The sequence below is a fragment of the Erythrolamprus reginae genome, chromosome 1, assembly GCF_031021105.1.
Source record: "Erythrolamprus reginae isolate rEryReg1 chromosome 1, rEryReg1.hap1, whole genome shotgun sequence".
NCBI classification, from domain to species: Eukaryota; Metazoa; Chordata; class Lepidosauria; order Squamata; family Dipsadidae; genus Erythrolamprus; species Erythrolamprus reginae.
The window spans coordinates 123945443-123965311 of NC_091950.1; the positions used below are offsets into that span (position 1 = coordinate 123945443).

A 19869-nucleotide genomic window follows, 5' to 3' on the forward strand; every position below is an offset into this window, starting at 1 on the left:
AGAGAACTGCAATGCAGGCTTTTTAAAGGATGAGATTTAGATCTTACAAGTTTTATGTACACATTGAAATGGAATTTTAAATGCATTCGGAGACAAAGAAATCTTCAGCAATAAAATCAATTCCTGCTGCAAGAAAGTCATCTGTGTATGAATGATTTCAGTGGTGCTGACAGTATTTACAAACACCAAGTCTTAAAAGTAATGCATGATGAAATTCAGGTAGTGAATTTTCAAGGCAGATCTTAAACTTACTTGACAGACTTAATCGCATGGAAGACTTCCAACATTTTCTCTACAATTAGTAGCCTGAGATTATCAAAACGTTGAATGGCTTCACGCACAAACTCCAATACATCTGCAGCTGCCGCTTCATTGTAGTCACTTAAAAACTCCATCAACTAGAAGCATTAAGTATGAACACGAGCATTACAAAATTTGGAAGAAACCACTGTACCATTGTCTAATACCAGATAAAGAAAGATGTTACCTGACTAGGTATGCCAGCAACAAATCCCCTTCCCCCCATTGAATTAAACACTACTAAAATTTTATGAATTTGATAACATTTGGAGGTTTAATATGAATGACTCAAATCTTTGCCTGGACAATTATAGAAAACCATGGGATGACACAAAAGATTAACTGCTTAATTTTTGGCAAATACAAGGGTAGGAATGGGAAGGACTGCCAGTTTAAAAGCATTTATGTCCAACTATTTTTGACATGACAATTTACATTAACAAGAGGTATCTGGATACAACATATTAGCATCATAATACATTCCACCAATAAATTATACATATCTTAACATGTAGATCATGATGCAGAATCAGGATGCAGAATGGATGTCTTCAGCTTAGTAAAAGATGTGTTATCTTAAATTTATTTATTTATTATTTATTAACTGGGTTTGTATGCCGCCCCTCTCTGAGGACTCAGGGCGGCTCACAACATATAAATGCTAGCTGTGGCACAGTTCACTTTTTAATCAATATAACATATGTGAAATAGATTTGTCTGGAATGTAGGTCATGACCCAATAAAGCTAAATTATGAAGACTTAAATAAAAGTAACATGTACTGTATATGTAAACAGAAAATTCTTAATACAATTCAATAAAAAGAAATTGTGTTTGTGTGTGTGTGTGTGAGAGAGAGAGAATGAATGAATGAACGAACGAACGAACAGCCTTGCCAATAGGCTGACCTATAAACTATTCAATCCCATTTTAATCTACTCCAGAAATCAGAGTTTGGAAAATAGGCTGATTCTAGCATGAATCCACCAAACTGATTGTTAACAAGATTGTAATCTCAGTTTTTTAAACTCCAGCTCAGAAAAATGAATGCAGAATTTTCCTAACCCCACTGAAAGTAAATGAGAGTGGAATAAGAGTTAAGATAGAGTTGGAAATAACTCTGGACACAGAAACTAGATTGCCTTCTTTTGGACCAGCTTTTTGACTAAATCAGGCTAAGGTCAAAATATTGTTCTCCAGGATTTTCCATGCAATGAAAAGGTATGTTTAAAAAAATCTCCAAATTAAACTAACCAATTAAACCAATCCTGGGACTGTAGCAAGCACCAGACATTGGGTAGTGACTATTCATTATTTCTCAAATAATACTACATAAGCTAGAAATATCTCAAAGATAAACAGTTAATTAAGGAAGCAATATATAGGAAACCTGAATTAGGGATGAATAATGATTTTGTCTAAAATTAAGCTGATAACAGCATAAGTTAACAATAACAAGTAGTGCAGAGAAATGAAAACAAAGTTGATTTACATACCACAGGAATGACATTGGCAGCCATGTCTGGGAACCGAACACTACAAGAATGTAAAGTCCGAACAAGCAACTGTCTGTATTTATCAGTGTCTTCATGCTCAGTCACATTATTTGTTTTAATGACTTCCTTCTTCAAAACAATCACCAACTAGCGACAAAACAATATTATTAATTGTTTATTATATAATTCTGCACAATATCAATTTTACATTAAAATAAGCATCTATATATTTCCAAGTAAATTGGAGCAACATTTACTTTACCTCTTCTACATTTCTGGAAGATACAAGATCAAGAGCCAACTGCAATGTCTTTTTGCGAACTTCCAAATCAGGAGTACTCAAAACTCTCAGTATGTCCATAACCAAATCCTGAAATAAAGCATATTTCATTTATTAGCATTCATTAACCAGCCTGGGAAAATTCAATTACATTTTGTATAGAATTATAAGAATTTTCAAACAGCATAGAAAAGTATTACAAATGAAGAAATGGGTATCGCATCTCATGGCATATCACAGAAATTAGAACAAAACTGTTATTATTAAAAAGCAGACTTTGAGAGAATAATTTAAAATCAGAGATGTATGTTTGAAAAGTTGTAAAATTCATTCTTGATCTGTTTAATAATCAAGGTGCCGTTATTTCAGCAACTATTCTCTTGATTTTTGCAAGAGCAGACTGGCATTTGGAACCCCTAAAGCAGGGATGTCCTTGGTAACTGTAAGACTTTTGGATTTCAACGCTCATGCTGGCTGGGGAATTCTGGGAATTGAAGTCCACAAATCTTAAAGTTGCCAAGATTGGAAACCTCTGTCCTAAAAAGTGAAAGCTAAGAAATTGCCTTGAATGGAGTCTACACAAGGTCACCATGATCCCCCCTCCCCCGCCAAAAAAAGCACAATGACATCATGACCCTCATCTCATATTGTTAACTACTTCAAATTCTGACTCAAATATGTTAAGTAATGATATCCGAGTCCCAATGTCATGATGAGAATTTTGTCCTTTGCCATTCCCATAGTGTGGAATTTTGAGCAGAAAAAAAGCATAATTAAGAAATGCAGTTCCTTTGTTCCTACCAAGGAAGCTTTTTAAAAAATTCAAGGCCAAAAATAAAAGACCAGTTGAGGCTTCACTATATTCATTAACCCCATCCCTCCTATTTTTTAACAATATACCGTATTTTTCGCTCCATAAGACGCAGTTTTTTTCATCCCAAAGTAGGATGAAAAATCAGCCACGTCTTATGGAGCGAAGATGCAGGCAGGGAGGGGGGGAGGCGCTGGAGCAGAGGGGGGCGGCGGCGATATACTCATCTGGAGACCGCCGCCTCTGTCGCCGCCTCTCCTCTTCCCAACCCCGAAGAGAGCCGCGCCTTTCGGCCTCCGGAAGTGCTGGGCCGGGGGATGCCTCCACCCCGCAGGTTTAGGAGGCGGAGCGGCACCGGAGGAGCGTTGGCGATTCCGAGCCTTTGGGAAGGCTACGGGAATCGCTTAAGACCCAAAACCCAGCCAGTCGCTCGCAGCCGGCCGCCGCCTGTGCAAAGTTTGGCTGCGAACTCGGCTGGCTAGCTGCTGCCTGGCCCCCTCCCTCCCGGAGGAGGGTCTCCCTTCGCACCACCAGCAGCGCTCCCCACGCCAGCCAGCCAGCCAAGCCCCGCGCCCGCCGGAGCCGGCTCCTCGCTCTCCCCCCGCCGCCCGCCGCATTTGCAAGAGGTGGGGAGGGTCGGGCGGCCCGCCAAGGCTAGGAGGGACACCGCTGCCCCCCCTTCCCTCTCTCCGCCCGTCGCTGCGCCTCCTGCTGAGCCCCCTCGGCCCCGCGCGGCGCCTGTCAGAGGAAGCTGCCCTGTCCCGGACAGGATCCGGGGGCGAGGTCGTCGGGGTTTGAGGGGCCCTAAACCGCCCACAGCAGAAAAACAGAAAAAATAAGGGAGAAAGAAAGAGAGAGAAAGGAAGAGGAGAGATAGAAAGGGGGAGAGAGAAAGAGGGAGAGATAGAGAAGGAGAGAGAGAAAGAGAGAGATACAAAGAGAGTGAGTGAGAGAAGGAGAGATAAGAGAGAGAAAGAAAGAGGGACAGAGAGAAAGAAAGAAAGAGAGGGACAGAGAGAAAGAAAGAGAGGGACAGAGAGAAAGAAAGAGAGGGACAGAGAGAAAGAAAGAGAGGGACAGAGAAAGAAAGAGGGACAGAGAAAGAAAGAGAGGGACAGAGAGAAAGAAAGAGAGGGACAGAGAGAAAGAAAGAGAGGGGCAGAGAGAAAGAAAGAGAGGGACAGAGAGAAAGAAAGAGGGACAGAGAGAAAGAAAGAAAGAGAGGGACAGAGAAAAAGAGAGGGACAGAGAGAAAGAAAGAGGGACAGAGAGAAAGAAAGAGAAGAACAGAGAGAAAGAAAGAGAGGGTCAGAGAAAGGGAGAGGAGAGATAGAAAGGGGGAGAGAGAAAGAGGGAGAGATAGAGGAGAGAGAGAAAGAGAGAGATACAAAGAGAGTGAGTGAGAGAAGGAGAGAGAAGAGAGAGAAAGAAAGAGGGACAGAAAGAAAGAGAAGAACAGAGAGAAAGAAATAGAGGGACAGAGAAAGGGAGAGGAGAGATAGAAAGGGGGAGAAAGAAAGAGGGAGAGATAGAGAAGGAGAGAGAGAAAGAGAGAGATACAAAGAGAGTGAGTGAGAGAAGGAGAGATAAGAGAGAGAAAGAAAGAGGGACAGAGAGAAAGAAAGAGGGACAGAGAGAAAGAAAGAGAGGGACAGAGAGAAAGAAAGAAAGAGGGACAGAGAGAGAGAAAGAGGGACAGAGAGAAAGAAAGAGAGGGACAGAGAGAAAGAGAGAGACAGAGAGAAAGAAAGAGAGGGACAGAGAGAAAGAAAGAGGGACAGAGAGAAAGAAAGAGAGGGACAGAGAGAAAGAAAGAGAGGGACAGAGAGAAAGAAAGAGAGGGACAGAGAGAAAGAAAGAGGGACAGAGAGAAAGAAAGAGAGGGACAGAGAGAAAGAAAGAGAGGGACAGAGAAAGGGAGAGAGAGAAAGAGAAAGGGAGAGAGAGAAAGAGAAAGAAAGGTAGAGAGAAAGAGGGAGAGATAGAAAGAAAGAGAGAGGGGGGCTTGTTTGTATATTTTCCCAATTCCCCTAGGGCAGTGTTATTGTAATAAATATTTTAGCCTACTTTTTGGCTCAAAATATTTTTTTTCTATTTTCCTCCTCTAAAAACTAGGTGCGTCTTATCAGCAGGTGCGTCTTATAGAGCGAAAAATACGGTATTTAATTTACATTTTTTATTTAATTCTTTTAAATTTAGGAGAACAAGTGTAGTTTGCAGTTGTAGTACTTACTTGAAGTACTCTTTCATGGGAAGGGTGATCTTTGAGTTCAATCAAGCGATCCAGGACAATCAGCTTCACATTGTTGTCACTTTCTTTAATAATCAGGTCAATGTAGCACTGCGCTGCTGCCTTAAGTTACAAGACAGAATTAAGGTATTTAAAACAATATCCTTTTGTGATACAGAGAAAAAAAACCCATAAAATCAATCATTTAAGCAACTACTACAATTTGCAAAAGTGGGATAATTAGGAAATCTGTATTATATTTGTGTAATATTTCAATCCACTTTTACAGAAAAAATCCAACTTGCAAAAGTGGAAAAAATCAGGAAGTCCTATAACACTTGTGAAGATTTTAAACCCAGTTGCATGTGCAAGGTTACCTGAAAGATTGGAAATAAAAGGTTATATTTCAAATATTTTTTTCTCTTTGATAAATCATTTTAGTGACTTGAAAAAAGAAAATCCTCTAATAGCTGACCATCTCTTGTGATACATTTTTCTTTACTTTAGATCAGTGGTCCCCAAACTACGGCTCGCGGGTCTTTTCCAAGGCCGTACTGGTAAAGCAGTGAGAACGTCCCCCTCAATCTCATCTCACCCGAGGTAAAGTAAGGCTTGCCGAAAGCCGAGCTGGGCACAACACACACACACATACATGCACACACCCGCCGTCTTCTCTTTGAGTTGCTAGCTCCTGTTTTCTGAATAGGGATTGAATGGGAGTCCGGGGTCGGAGGGTGGAGGCTTGTCGGGTGAGTCCTCCGTGGGGAGAGAAGAGGGAGGGTGAAAGAGGGAAAAGAGAGAGAGAGAAGTGGAGAGAAAGAAAGAAAAGGGAAAGAGAAGGGAAAAAGCGAGGGAAAGAGAAGTGGAGAGGAAGGAAGGAGGGAGGGAGGAAAGGAAGGAAGGGGGAGAAAGAAAGGGAGAGAGAAAGGGAGATAGCAAGAGAGAGAGTGAGAAAGAGACAGAGAGAGCAAGAGACAGAAAGAAAGCAAGAGAGAAAGCAAGCAAGAGAGAGAGAGAGAGAGAGAGAGAGAGAAAGAAAGCAAGAGAGAGAGAAAGAGAAAGCAAGAGAGAGAGAGAGAAAGCAAGAGAGAGAGAAAGAAATAAGGAATGTGCAGTGTGCAAAGGAATCTGTTCATAGGTTTTTTTATAGTCCGCCCCTCCAAAAGTCCGAGGGACAGTGAACTGGCCCCCTGTGTAAAAAGTTTGGAGACCCCTGCTTTAGATGAATGTAACCGGAAGACAAACTGCAGATTCAAACACAAATTGCAGTGCATGAACATCTGAGTGGCTATTTACAATATTCCATTTAGCATTGGTTTTGATGAGTATATGATAGTATAGTCAACAATTAACAAAATTGCATATTTACCAAAAATGCCTGTAACTGAGAACGAACTAAATGAATCACACAGTTCGAAAATCAACAATGGATGTTTTGGATTTTTTGAGTTCTCCTTTATATTTGTCCTTTTTTTCTCCTGACAAGTTTGATTTTCTCACAAAGCTTTTCAGTTTCATGCACAAGCGAAACAGTTCTGCAAAGCAACCAGATTTCCCATTCTCCTGACCCACCACACTTTTCAAATCTGACTGACAAGCATTGTTAATCTGCAGGAAGATTGCCTGGTCTCTACCTATACAGTATTTGGACACTTTAGTCACACAATGCACTTTGGTACCTTAACTGCAGTTGGAGCACTAGAAAGCGTGACTAATGTTCCTGCTGCTTCATATTTTACTGCAGGACTCGATGACTGTAGAAGATTGTAGATACAGCGAATAAATCGAGCTCTTTCTGATGGATTAGCATGACAAACCTAAATTTGGAAATGAGACAGAAGCATTATTTATGCAGAATATTTTTTTTTTTAAAATAAATTGCTTAGTTCCTGTATAACTACATTAGAATAAAAGGCAATCATCAGACAATCTCAAAATACAACTACAACTTTAAAAAAAATACAACTACAAATGTAGTAAACTTCAAGCAGTACTTTGCCTCACAGCGTTCTATTTTTTTGGCAACCCAACCAATTGTGGATTGTAAGAACTGAAAAAACCTCAAACACAATTTATATACATTAAAAATAATAATGGGAGAGACACCTATTCACAGTCACATGGTAGAAAACAAAATTGTGTTCTGCTTGGAGCTAGGTAACTCTCTTTCCATCCAACAGTGAATACTCTGGTTTGTGAAATTCTGTCACAATTTCTTCTCACTTTTCAAGCTTTTCAAATTACTAACTGAACTCATGACTGATGATCATGATCTTATTTCAGTAGCTTGTTCAAAGGTAATTGCTTTCATTGTTATGGATTAATTTGTTTTACTGCACCTTATAGATTAGCTCCACAATAACCAGCTGGAGAATATCACCAAATGTCTGGACTTGGTCAATGCAGGTACTCAAGTAATCTAAAGCTCGTTCCTTAAAAAAAACAAAACAAGTATGAATTTTGCTATACTGATTTGAATTTTAACTCCATAGTATTTGTCATTCCATCCATAGAAACCTCATAATTACTTTTATCAGAATTATTATTTACAGTGTCTTTCAAATAAAATAAATAAATAAAAGTGATGAAAATGAAATTTTGGGGGGAGGGAGTTGGACGGAGAATTAGCAAACATGCATCATAGAGCTGGAATTTTCTGAAAGTTCCGAGATTCCCATAGCTTTAGATCATGGATGTATATAATGAAACTTAGGCAAGCATGACTTGACATATATCAGTGAAGAAATAAAACTGGACTGTTGGTGCCAAGTTAACAACAATTAATAAATAAAAATCAGAATTAGGTAGGTTATATTTTTACCTGATCAGCATGAATTAGCATCATGAAGGCATTTCTTTTGCAACTTGCATCTTTCTCATTCACCAGAAAATCATGGATCAGCTCAGGGGCATCAGGTATAAGATGTTCAAAGTTTCTTTGGGGAAAGAAAGCACCAATAATACTTAGAAGCAAAGAGATTGGATAATATAACATATAGAAACCGCATCCAACTGAGTGAATGGGGGAGTTAAAGAACAATTCTTCTTTCAAGGTATGTAATTTTCTTTTCAACAAGATTTCCCAAATTAGTATAACTGTATTTCCATAAAAGAAAAAAAATCACAAATAGTGTGAATCTGTAAAACTGAAATTATATCCATTTTAGCAAACAACTAAAATTTACGGGAGCTGCAAGTCTGCTTGTTTGCCATCTACTTATTTTTTTTAATGAACTGCTTAACAAGCCACATATAAAGTGCTTTATAAAATAATCTAACTCCCATCTGAAAAGAAAAATTATTTCACAAATAATTTATGGCTTATGGCCTAAACTTGGAATGCTAATTCTTTGAAGTCCATTTTTCCTAAATTTACATTACTGCACTTGCATTAAAAATAAAATAAACATTTTTCAAAATATTTCAAATCCGAGGCTAATAGGCATATAATGTACTGCAATTTATTTGTTATACATTATCACTGACAATGCATGATCTATCCAGTTGTGTTGAACAATATAACCATATATATAAACTAATATAAATTTTTAAAAAAGATAACATCAGGCTACTTTAAAATATGATTACTATACATCCTTCAATGTTAATATTTTCATTAAGCCTATGAATTTCAGCAGAAATGATACTTTTATTTTTATATCTGCAATTTATAATCTCAAATATATGTGTGCTATTAAAATGTGTGCATATATGTACATTTACATATACACATGTATGGATTTATAATACAAACACAAAGACATAAGTACTTGGAGTTTAATCTTTTTTGAGAAATATCAAAATAGATAAATAAGATCATAATTAAGCCAACAGAATCAATTTCAAGAAAAAAAAGAAAAGCTTACAATTTTCTTTAACATTTAAGCTTAATTTTTTTTATATTCAGGCTTTGTGGTATCAGTCAATACCTAGGATTTACCTGTAAATAGTATAAATTGCAAGGACTGCATTTCTGCGCACATAACTATGACGATGTTCCAGACATGCCCTGATAGCTGGCATCAATGGCTCTAGAAGTTCTGGTTCTTTAAGTTTGCAAAGAAAACGGAGAGTGGAGCCTCTGATAAATTCATTTGGATGTTGAAGATCCTAAAACAAGAAAATTAACAGAACATATTACAGGATTTACAGGATTTTTCAGACTACAAGACGCTCCGTATTATAAGATGCACCTAACTTTTGGGGAGTAAAACGAGGAGGGGATTTGCTTCTGCCTTCCAGCAATTTGCCTCCTTGCAGCAAACAGCCTCATCAGGTTCAACACCGCCTGATTTACCACTAGCAGCTGACTGGCAGTTGGATCGGCCTCCCAGAATATCGACGATCAGCTGTTCCAGGCTGCGGGCATCATTGTCGCTGTCACAGCCTATTGCCGCCGCCGTGCACCCCATTTTTGGCCTCTGCATACCCCATTTTCGGCCTCTGTGCATCCGGTTTTTGGCATTTTCGGCCTCTGTGCATCCGGTTTTTGGCATCTGCATGCGTCATTTTTGGCCTGTATGTCCCATTTTCCACCCGTTCCAGGCAATGGGGATTGCCACTGCCATTTGGCAATGATTGGGGGTAGCGACAGCAATCCCTGCCATCTAGATATGATTAAAAACAGGATGCGAGGAGGCCAAAAATGGGGCACATGTGAGGCCAAAAATGGGATGTGCAGAGGCCAAAAATGGAGTGCACAGATGTGGCGATAGGTGGTGGCAGCAATGCCAGCAGCCTGGACCAGCTGATGGTCATTATTCCAGGATGCCGATCCGATTACCAATCAGCTGTTTGTGGTAAATCAGGCTGTGCTGAAGGTGACAAGGCTATTTGCTACAAGGAGACAAATTGCTGGGAGGCAGAAGCCAAATGGGGGGCTGGAGGGTGAGAGGGGATTCGGCAACATTTGTTCTATAAGATGCACAGACATTTGTGGTGCAGTGGTTAGATAGATAGATAGATAGATAAATAGATAGACAGACAGACAGACAGACAGACAGACAGACAGACAGACAGACAGACAGACAGACACACACACACACACACATACATAAAGTGACACCTGGCTTCTTTTAGCAAGATGACATTCTAAATGCATTTTGAAACACAGAAAACAAATCATTCAATTTTACAGATTTAGCCTATTTAAAAGTATAAGGCAATTGGTCTTATGCCCAATAGGCATCCATATAGTTGCTCACTGGGAAAGAGAAAATTAATATTAAATCCTATTAAAATGTTTACCTTTCTGTAGGCATCACAAACAAGGATCATTTCTTGCAGCAATCTACCATCTGGAGTAGTTTTGGGAACAATCTCCCAAAATACTAAAAGCAGTTTCTTTATGGTGTGGTCTTGAAGTGGCAGCACAAATCGAATAATAGTCATCAGAAGTCCTGGTAACTTTTCACCGTTTAAGATCATTATTATCACTTTTTTCAAGGCCTCAGTCTTCAATTTTACATCTCCTTTTTCTGTTAAATGAAAAAGTATAAAGTAAGCACAACGTATATTAACAATGTAAATAAGATAATATACACAATGTATTATACAAACCACTTTTGTTTGCTTAGTTTTACATAGCTTCTTTTGGATATAACTATGTTATCAATAGTTCCTATTCTTTGATAAAGGTATAATTCAGTATTTTTCAAACATGGCAACTTTAAATATGTGTGCACTCCCAGCATTTTCCAAGTAGCATATGTAATGTTCCAAGTAAGAAAAACACTGCAGATAATTTTTACTTAGTTCATACATTCAATCACTGATGACAATTCTATTCAGAATACAGAGTAATCATAGAACAAAGAGCTTGATCAGTATCTAAATGAGAAATAATCTATTGCAATCTATTTCTGCACCTTCACACTGCAGAAAAGCAATACTTAAAAGAGTATGAAAAATATTTACTTCAAATTGTTTTGAGTATGAAACTTCATAAAAAAACCTAATTTCAGATGCAAAGCAGATGCTTTGAATGTAGAATAGATTATTGCCTTTGAGAGCCATTTTCAGTACGCCCAGAGCTGTCTTTGGCTCAAGGAATTGTCAAAATGCTCAAAACAGCCCATTTCATAATTTATTTTTATGTAAACTTAAATTCTAATGATTGCTCATTAACCTCTCTCCCTGCCTATCTCTTTCATTCTAATTATTCAAACAAGTTGTCCTTCCTTTGCTCTTAGTTTATCACTTTGGCTATCACTGGGGGTGGGCTTCAAACATTTTAGCAAGGGGTTCTCTGCTTGGTTGCTGGGTGGGCATGGCCATGATGGTCTAGTCAGCCTAGTCAGCTTCCTGCACCATGGTGTTATTGCCCACCCCGGGCTCTGGAGGCTTTGCTTGAGCCTTCGTGAGGGTGAAAATGGCCTCCCCATGCTCTGAAGGCTTGTTTCGGGCTTTCCTGAACTTCCAGTAGGCCCATTTTTTGCCCTCCCCAAGCATCCACACACGCCCTGCACTTAACTGCATTCAAAATGGGCTGCGTGGGGACTCCTGACAGGATTGGTGGGGTCAGCCATGAGTGCACAGAATCTTAACTAGAGGTTCTCCCAAATGCCTGTGAGCCCCCAGCAGCCCCCCCCCCCGGCTACCATTATTGTTTGTTTGTTTGTTCGTTCGTTCCTTCCTTCATTCAATTTCTATGCCGTCCTTCTCCTGAGACTCAGGGTGGCTTACAACATGTCAAACTGTTTATCTTCAGTATCATTGCAACTTTGTAATATTTAAAAGAATTGTAAATTTTAATCGCTTAATTGCAAAATATGCTATTTAAATTTCTGATTTAAATATACCTAAAGCTATAAACAGTAGCCTAGGAAATGTTACTTACCCAAATCATTCTTTAAACTTATTTCAGATGGTGGCTCTGAGTCCATTGGCACTATAATTAACGTGTAACACACATTCTCTGCAGCCGTCATTGTGGTTTCTTTGTAAAAGGATTTCCCAATGTAAATTCTTCTAAATAGGTCTCAGAAATTCTAGAAAATAAATCAAAATAACTAATTTTTCATCATGATTCTGCATGAACATAATAGAAAATAACAAATTCTTCCAATAAAAGTTTGAAATCTTTAATTTACCAAAGTACTCAACACACAACTATCTAACAATTTTCGTAAACAGAACATTATGAGATAAACATTAGGAGTAATTAATCTCAGGGATATTCTACATTTTAAAATAGTCAGTAAACATTATTTGGTTAAGCCCACTCACAGTATAAAACTAAAGTTGACTATGTTTCACTACAATAGCCAGGCATGATTTCAAGTTACACATCTAAGTACATATGGTAAAAATTGTTTCTACTTTTTCCAAAATGTAAGCTAGAATCAAACATACAGGACTGTCAAAACCATTTCTACATCCCCCTGCCTACAATTTTAACAATTATTTCAACGGTTCTTAAATTGTTGGACCCAATTATCCTTTTTTCCTAGCCTCAAATAGTGCCATTATCTCAAAAATAAATCCAAGAATCTGTTGTTTTATGCAAGCATCTTGGCAGCAATAGGATTATAAATGTTTCAGATGTGTATACAAAAAAGAGACAGAGAGAGAGAAACACACAGAGATCATTGAAACAAATGACAACTAACCAAGAATGATATGCTGGGTTGTTCTGAATGGCTCAATATAAATCTGATTATTGTGAGAATTCCATGAAACACACAAGAAAGACTGATGCTGAGGATTACTCAAAAAATTTCAAATTAAAGGACCCAATAAAATATGATAATGGCTTTCCTATAATTTTATAACAAGGCTACAGTTAGGTTTTGACCAGCCATCTAAAAATGGCATAAACTTAAATATAATACATGTTTGCATCAAATATTTAAGCTGGGTTTGTGGCATGACCTATGTTTTGTCATTTTTTTAAAATCCTTGTTGTTTGTACCTTCTTTATATTTATTTTATTTTATTTTATTTATTTTATTTATTCGATTTGTATGCCGCCCCTCTCCGAAGACTCGGGGCGGCTCACAACATGTAACAACAAATCAGAATAATCTAACAATTTTAAAATGTTTAAAGATTTAAAAGACCCCATATACTAACAGACATACACACACACATACCATATATAAATTAAACATGCCCAGGGGGAGATGTTTCAATTCCCCCATGCCTGACGACAAAGGTGGGTTTTAAGGATTTTACGGAAGGCAGGAAGAGTAGGGGCAATCCTAATCTCCGGGGGGAGTTGGTTCCAGAGGGCCGGTGCCGCCACAGAGAAGGCTCTTCCCCTGGGGCCCGCCAGCCGACATTGTTTAGTTGACGGGACCCGGAGAAGGCCCATATAAACAGTAGACTTTTTCAAATCAAGCTCTATTCCCAAAGATGGACATTGGGCACTATCTAACAAAATGAAATTCAATAGTGAAAAAAGGTTCTACATTTAGGCAAGAAAAACAAAATGGACAGGTACAGTATATGTGGTATCTTGCCCACTAGTAGTAACTATGAGAGGGACCTTGGAGTCCTAGTGGACAACCATTTAAATATGAGCCAGCAGTGTGCAGCAGCTGCCAAAAAAGCCAACACACTTCTAGGCTGCATTAACAGAGGGAAAGAATCAAGATCACGCGAAGTCAGTTATAACGCCTTGGTAAGGCCACACTTGGAATATTGCATTCAGTTTTGGTCAACACAATGTAAAAAGGATGTTAAGACTCTAGAAAGAATGCAGAGAAGAACAAGAAAGATTATTAGGGGACTGGAGACTGAAACATATGAGGAACCTTTGCAGGATCTGGCTATGTTTAGTTTAATGAAAAGAAGGAATAGGAGATTTGGAACACTGCTATCTCCGGGTTTGCCACAAAGAAGAGCGAGTCAGGCTGTTCTCCAAAGCACCTGAGGGTAGAACAAGAAGCAATGGGTGTAAACTAATGAAGGAGAGAAGCAACTTATAACTAAAGAGAAATTTCCTGACAGTTAGAACAATTAATCAGTGGAACAGTTTGCCTTCAGAAGTTGTGGGTGCTCCAATACTGGAAGTTTTTAAGATGTTGAAGCAGTGTAGGGTTTCCTGCCTAAGCAGGGGGTTGGACTAGAAGACCTCCAAGGTTCCTTCCAACTCTGTTATTTTATTTATTCTGTTCTATATCTACATATCTTCCTTTGTGAACAATATGGGACACATTTGCTATTGCATTCTTCCAGGGTATTTTTATTTCCCCATAACATCTCAATATATGCCAGTGGACCTCTGGGCTTTCCTGAAGATTTCCCACCCAAATACTAACCAGATCTGAGCCTACCTAAGCTCTCGGAGATCAGCTAAAAGTAAGCTACATCCTGCTAGCTGGATGGAAAAGGTAGAACCACTATTTATGACTTTGAGAAAGTTAAACGTTGATAACATTTATATCTGGCTAGCTCAGTTTGGAGGATTTCCTTTTACTTAATTTAACAAATTTCCTCATTAGTGGTGTTCAAAGGGAGGTTTGCTCTAATCTGAGCTCCTATAGCGAGAGTGTCCTTTGATGTGGTGGTGAAGGGCAGCAGGCTGCAAACCTGGAGGCTGAATTCTAGTCCTGCTTTAGTCACCAAGCCAGCCAGACTTTGAGCCCAGCCCTAGAAAAGAGGCAATAGCAAGCCATTCCTGAAAAAAAACTGCCAAGAAAGCTGCAGTTTAGGTAATTGCTGGTATCAAGACTGATGGAAGGGGGGAGGGGGAGAGAAAAAGAAAAGAAGCCAAATGCTATTTCTAATGAACGCCCCTTACAGACCTTTTAGGGGTGGGGAGAGGTCAACTGTAGACACTCTAAGTCTAAGGTTATAGTTTTTAGGGTTTGGGGAAGAAACCACAGAGTCAGGTAGTGCATTCCAGGCATAGATCTCTCTATCGCTGAGGTATATTTTCTACAGTCAAGTTTAGAGCGGTTTATACTGAGTTTGAATCTATTACATTTATTAATAATACTAATAAATAATAGCATATTATTATTTCATTCACAAAAAATCAGTAATACACAGCAAACGAGATTGATATGCTGGATTTCGTATCACAATATCACAAGTCAAGCACTTCCCAAGCGTCTAGGACTTTGTGATGTATTTTCATATGATGCGCACAGATTATTATTATTATTATTATTATTATTATTATTATTATTAAATTTGTATGCTGCCCCTCTCCGTAGACTCCGTAGAGATCCAAGTACGGTGGCCTTTTGCAACTGATAGATCGTCATTATTAATTAATGTTATTGATTATTACTGTTGTTGCAATAATAATAATAATAATAATAATAATAATAATAATAATAATAGAATCTATTACAATCTATTATCTTATCTTTATGGACACTGAGAGCATATTCACCAATGGCAAATTATGTGTCCAATCACACTTGGCCAATAAAGAATCCTATTCCTTATTCTATCCTATTTCAGAGGAGGAGTCCGAAATGAATCCCTCGAAGGCAGGGAGGGAGGCTCCGGCCCCAGCCGAGCAATTCACCATCCCGCTCTCTCCCTTTTCATTCATCCATCAACCCGCCGTTCTGTTCTTCCTAACGGGAGTAAAAACTCCCCCCCGCCCCCGCCTTTTCCACGCAAGGTCCGCAAAGCCCTCCTGTGACAGGGCGAGACCGGCTGGCCGCTCTTAGGCCCCGCGGGAAACCCGAAAAGGCGGCCTCTCTTCCGGAAGGGAAAAGCCCGGTGCAGACCCGGGAAGGAGAAAGGAGGGGGAGGTGACGGGCTCTTTCGCCCGGAAAGCCCGCTGCTTCGGCCCGTTGCCTGCCTGCACACGTTCATTCGGTGTTACCCGGCCACTTCCACGTCCCTCTCAGTCACGGCTGCCTCAGTTTACCTCCGCTTGAGGCCGAAACGGAGGCGGCTGTGCAACTTGCGCGGCAGCGGCGGCCGCCTCTTCCTCAACGGGCCCCCGTCGCAGAGCGGCTCCCTTCTCCGGTCCTGCTTAGTACCGCCGCCGCCTGCTCCAGCTGACGTGGAAGCCCTGGGCGCACAGGCCACCTCGCGACTACGGCGGCCCCATCAGGACACGCCTCTTCAGTTTGCAAAAAACGCTCCCTTGGCTTCGGAGAAGCCTGTCCTCTTCTGGCGAACTTTCGAGCGCCGCGCGACTCGGGGCGGAAGCAGGGCAAGAAAGGCCGAAGAGGGCGAGTGTGGGGCCGCCCTTCCTACACGTGCGTGGGGGCTTAGCTTATGTAGTTTGCGGGGATAGTTTGCATAAGTACACCAGAGGGCCTTCCGTCCCCTGTCCTAATGTTTCTCTTTTACTAGTATCGTCTATATTAGTGTTTGCCAACCTTGGCAACTTGAAGGTATTTGGACTACAACTCCCAGAATTCCCCAGCCAGCGAATGCTGGCTGGGGAATTCTGGGAGTTGAAGTCCAAATACCTTCAAGTTGCCAAGGTTGGGAAACACTGGTCTATTATATCTTTGTATACCACCTATACGTGAGAAAACAAATATACTTGCCCACAGGAATCGCTAAGTTAAGCACAGTTAACCTGTGCTTTTTTTCAGGAGGCAACTGGACTTTTCTTTGAAGGTTTCACTACTCATCCGAGGAAGCTCCTTCAGCTCTGACTGGATGGTGGGGAACGGAAGGATCTATACAGACAGCTGGTCATTTGCATCCTTTTAGAGCAGAGGTCCTCAAACTTGGCATCTTTAAGACTTGTGGACTTCAACTCCCGGAATTCTCCAGCCAAGTATGGAGCTATACTGGCTGGAGAATTCTGGGAGTCGAAGTCCACAAGTCTTAAAGTTGCCAAGTTTGAAGACCTGTTTTAGAGGGTGGTTGAAGCCTTGGTTTATGCATATCCTCAGGGTCCAACTGAGTAGTGCTCCTAGTTCCTGTTGTCTGCGGTTTCCCCCCCCCCCCTGGAAATCCATTCCTACTCCCACACTATTTGAAGGGTGTTCATCCCAAATTGTATAGCTAAAAGTCTGTAGATTCCCAGGCATCCAGGTCAAGGTTGTCCCAAAGGTGCTTTTTCAGGAGGCAACAGGACTTTCTTGAGAATCTGTGTATAGACTTACTTGTTATACATTTTTCTTGGAATCTGTTGAGTGTCCTATTTCAATTGTTTACATTCCGGTTACTTAGGTGGACCATTAATATAAACCTCCGAGTCCTCGGAGAGGGGCAGCATACAAATGCAATCAATTAATCAATCAATTAGAAACATAGAAGATTGACATTAGAAAAAGTCTTCATGGTCCATCTAGTGTGCCCTTTTACTATTTCTTGTACAGTATTTTATCTTAGGATGGATATATGTTTATCCCAGGCATGTTTAAATTCAGTTACTGTAGATTTACCAACCACGTCTGCTGGAAGTTTGTTCCAAGCATCTACTACTCTTTCAGTAAAATATTTTCTCACCTTACTTCCAATCTTTCCCCCAATTAACCTCAGATTATGCCCCCTTGTTCTTGTGTTCACTTTTCTATAAAGACACTTCTCTCCTGAACCTTATTTAACCCTTTAACATATTTAAATGTTTCGATCCTGTCCCATTTCCCTTCTGTCCTCCAGACTATACAGATTGAGTTCATTAAGTCTTTCCTGATATGTTTTATGCTTAAAACCTTCCACCATTATTGTAGCCCGTCTTTGGACCCGCTCAATTTTATCAATATCTTTTTGTCGGCTGAGGTCTCCAGAACTGAACACAGTATTCCAAATGTGGTCTCACCAGCACTCTATATAGCGGGATCACAATCTCCCTCTTCCTGCTTGTTATATCTCTAGCTATGCAGCCAAGCATTCTATTTCCTTTCCCTTCCCCGACTGCACTGTTCACCCATTTTGAGACTGTCAAAAATCACTACCCCTAAAGCCTTCTCTTCTGAAGTTTTTGCTAGCACAGAACTGCCAATACAATACTCAGATTGAGGATTCCTTTCCCCAAGTGCATTATTTTACATTTGGAAACATTAAATTGCAGTTTCCATTGCTTTGACCACTTATCTAGTAAAGCTAAATCATTTGCCATATTACAGACGCCTCCAGGACTATCAACCCTATTGCACACTTGAGTAATCGGCAAATAGGCAAACCTTCCCTACCAAACCTTCCCCTATGTCACTCACAAAGATATTAGAAAGAATAGGACCCAGAACAGACCCTTGTGGCACACCGCTTGTAACCAGTCTCTGCTCAGAATACTCGCCATTAACAACAACCTTCTGATATCTACGCTTCAGCCAGCTGCAAATCCACTGAACTATCCAGGGATTAAGCCCAATCTTCACTAACTTATTTATCAGCTCTTTATGTGGAACCATATCAAAGGCTTTGCTGAAGTCCAGATAGGCAATATCCACAGCACCACCTTCATCCAACACCTTTGTGACATAGTCAAAGAAATCAATGATTAGTCTGACATGATTTGCTCTCAGTAAAGCCTTGCTGGTTTGGGTCCAAGTTATTGGTTTTTAGGTGCTGATTTCCTTAACAAGGTAGCTGCTTCCCCTACCCCTTAAGAAATTTTGCACAATGTAACAAAAATGCCCTATGGATACAGAATTTTTCTATAAGTTGTATACCTAGGTATGCAGTCAGTTTGGTATAGTGGTTTAAGGTGCAAAGTTAGAAGACCCTGAGCACTAGTCCTATGTTAAAAGTGAAGCTAATTGTATGATTCTGAGCCAGTATTCCCTTTTAACCCCAGGAAGCAGGCATGACTAAAAACTGGTCCAGGCAGTTGCCAGGATTCAAATGATTTGAAGGGCCATGGGTGAATTTATTTGAAAGGTTACAATATAAATTAAGTTATGCCTAAAATTGAATTCTACTTTGTTCTTTGTTTTACAGCAGCCAGGATTCTGTCAGATGCCACAGAAATTTACAAACTTTAATTCATTTTTCTTCTTTTTGAGAATGCTCGACCTCCACACTTCATGCTTGAATCTCTCCCTCTGATATAACTTAGCGGCTCGTTAGATCAGTCACACTTATTGTTTTCTTTTTTTATTTCTTTACCAAAAATAATCCTTGAAATTGCAAGAGTCCATCTCCCAATCAATTCTGCACAGCCTTGATGGAAATCTTTCTCTGTGAATTTCTTTAAATTAGTTGGATCCTACTTTATATTTTCAACTAGTTTGATGGTTACAAATAGATTACACATTCTATTTAATTTGGTCTGAGTACCTCATGATACGAACCCCTTGCCATACAAACAACCTGAGATACGAACCCGGGGTTTGGAAATTTTTTGCCTCTTCTTACGAACTTTTTCCTTCTTACGAACCCGCTGCCGCCGAGAAGCCCCGCCGCCCGGCTGTCGCTTTTGGAAACAGCCGGGGGGCTTCTCGGCGTCCTCCTGAAACCGAACGCCAAACCTGAACTGCCGGGTTCGGCGTTCGGGAGGCCGCCGAGAAGCGCCTCCGGCTGTTTCAAAAGACGACAGCCGGGCGGCGGGGCTTCTTGGCGGCCACCCGAACCCAAACTTTTGCCAAACTTCCTGGTTTGGCATTGGGAGAACGCTGAGAAGCGCCCGGCTGTTTCGAAAGGTGACAGCCGGGTGGCGGCGGTTTTTTTCCGTTGCACGCATTAATTCATTTTACATTGTTTCCTATGGGAAACAATGTTTCATCTTACGAACTTTTCGCCTTACGAACCTCCCCCGGGAACCAATTAGGTTCGTAAGAGGAGGTATTACTGTATTTAAAAATATTGACATAGGTTTCCATAAGCACGGGATCCAATGATATTGTATACATTTTTTAATTTAAGGAGTACAAAAACAT

The 19869-nt window shown here is 40.2% G+C and overlaps 1 protein-coding gene across 1 annotated transcript in view; it reads right to left on the bottom strand.

Annotated features, from left to right (window-relative positions):
- The window catches only part of COPB1 (COPI coat complex subunit beta 1), a 30985-nt gene extending 14758 nt beyond the window's left edge, over positions 1-16227 (bottom strand). Inside the window, exons 1-11 of the mRNA XM_070763836.1 lie at positions 15951-16227; positions 11955-12105; positions 10364-10593; positions 9057-9226; positions 7938-8052; positions 7456-7548; positions 6796-6933; positions 5120-5239; positions 2058-2165; positions 1796-1942; positions 253-398 (exon numbers count right to left, since the gene is read on the bottom strand). Coding sequence (XP_070619937.1) covers positions 253-398; positions 1796-1942; positions 2058-2165; positions 5120-5239; positions 6796-6933; positions 7456-7548; positions 7938-8052; positions 9057-9226; positions 10364-10593; positions 11955-12045 — 1358 coding nt within the window. The 5' untranslated portion in view covers positions 12046-12105; positions 15951-16227. The remainder of the gene's footprint in view (positions 1-252; positions 399-1795; positions 1943-2057; positions 2166-5119; positions 5240-6795; positions 6934-7455; positions 7549-7937; positions 8053-9056; positions 9227-10363; positions 10594-11954; positions 12106-15950) is intronic.
- Positions 16228-19869: the final 3642 nt, after the last annotated feature.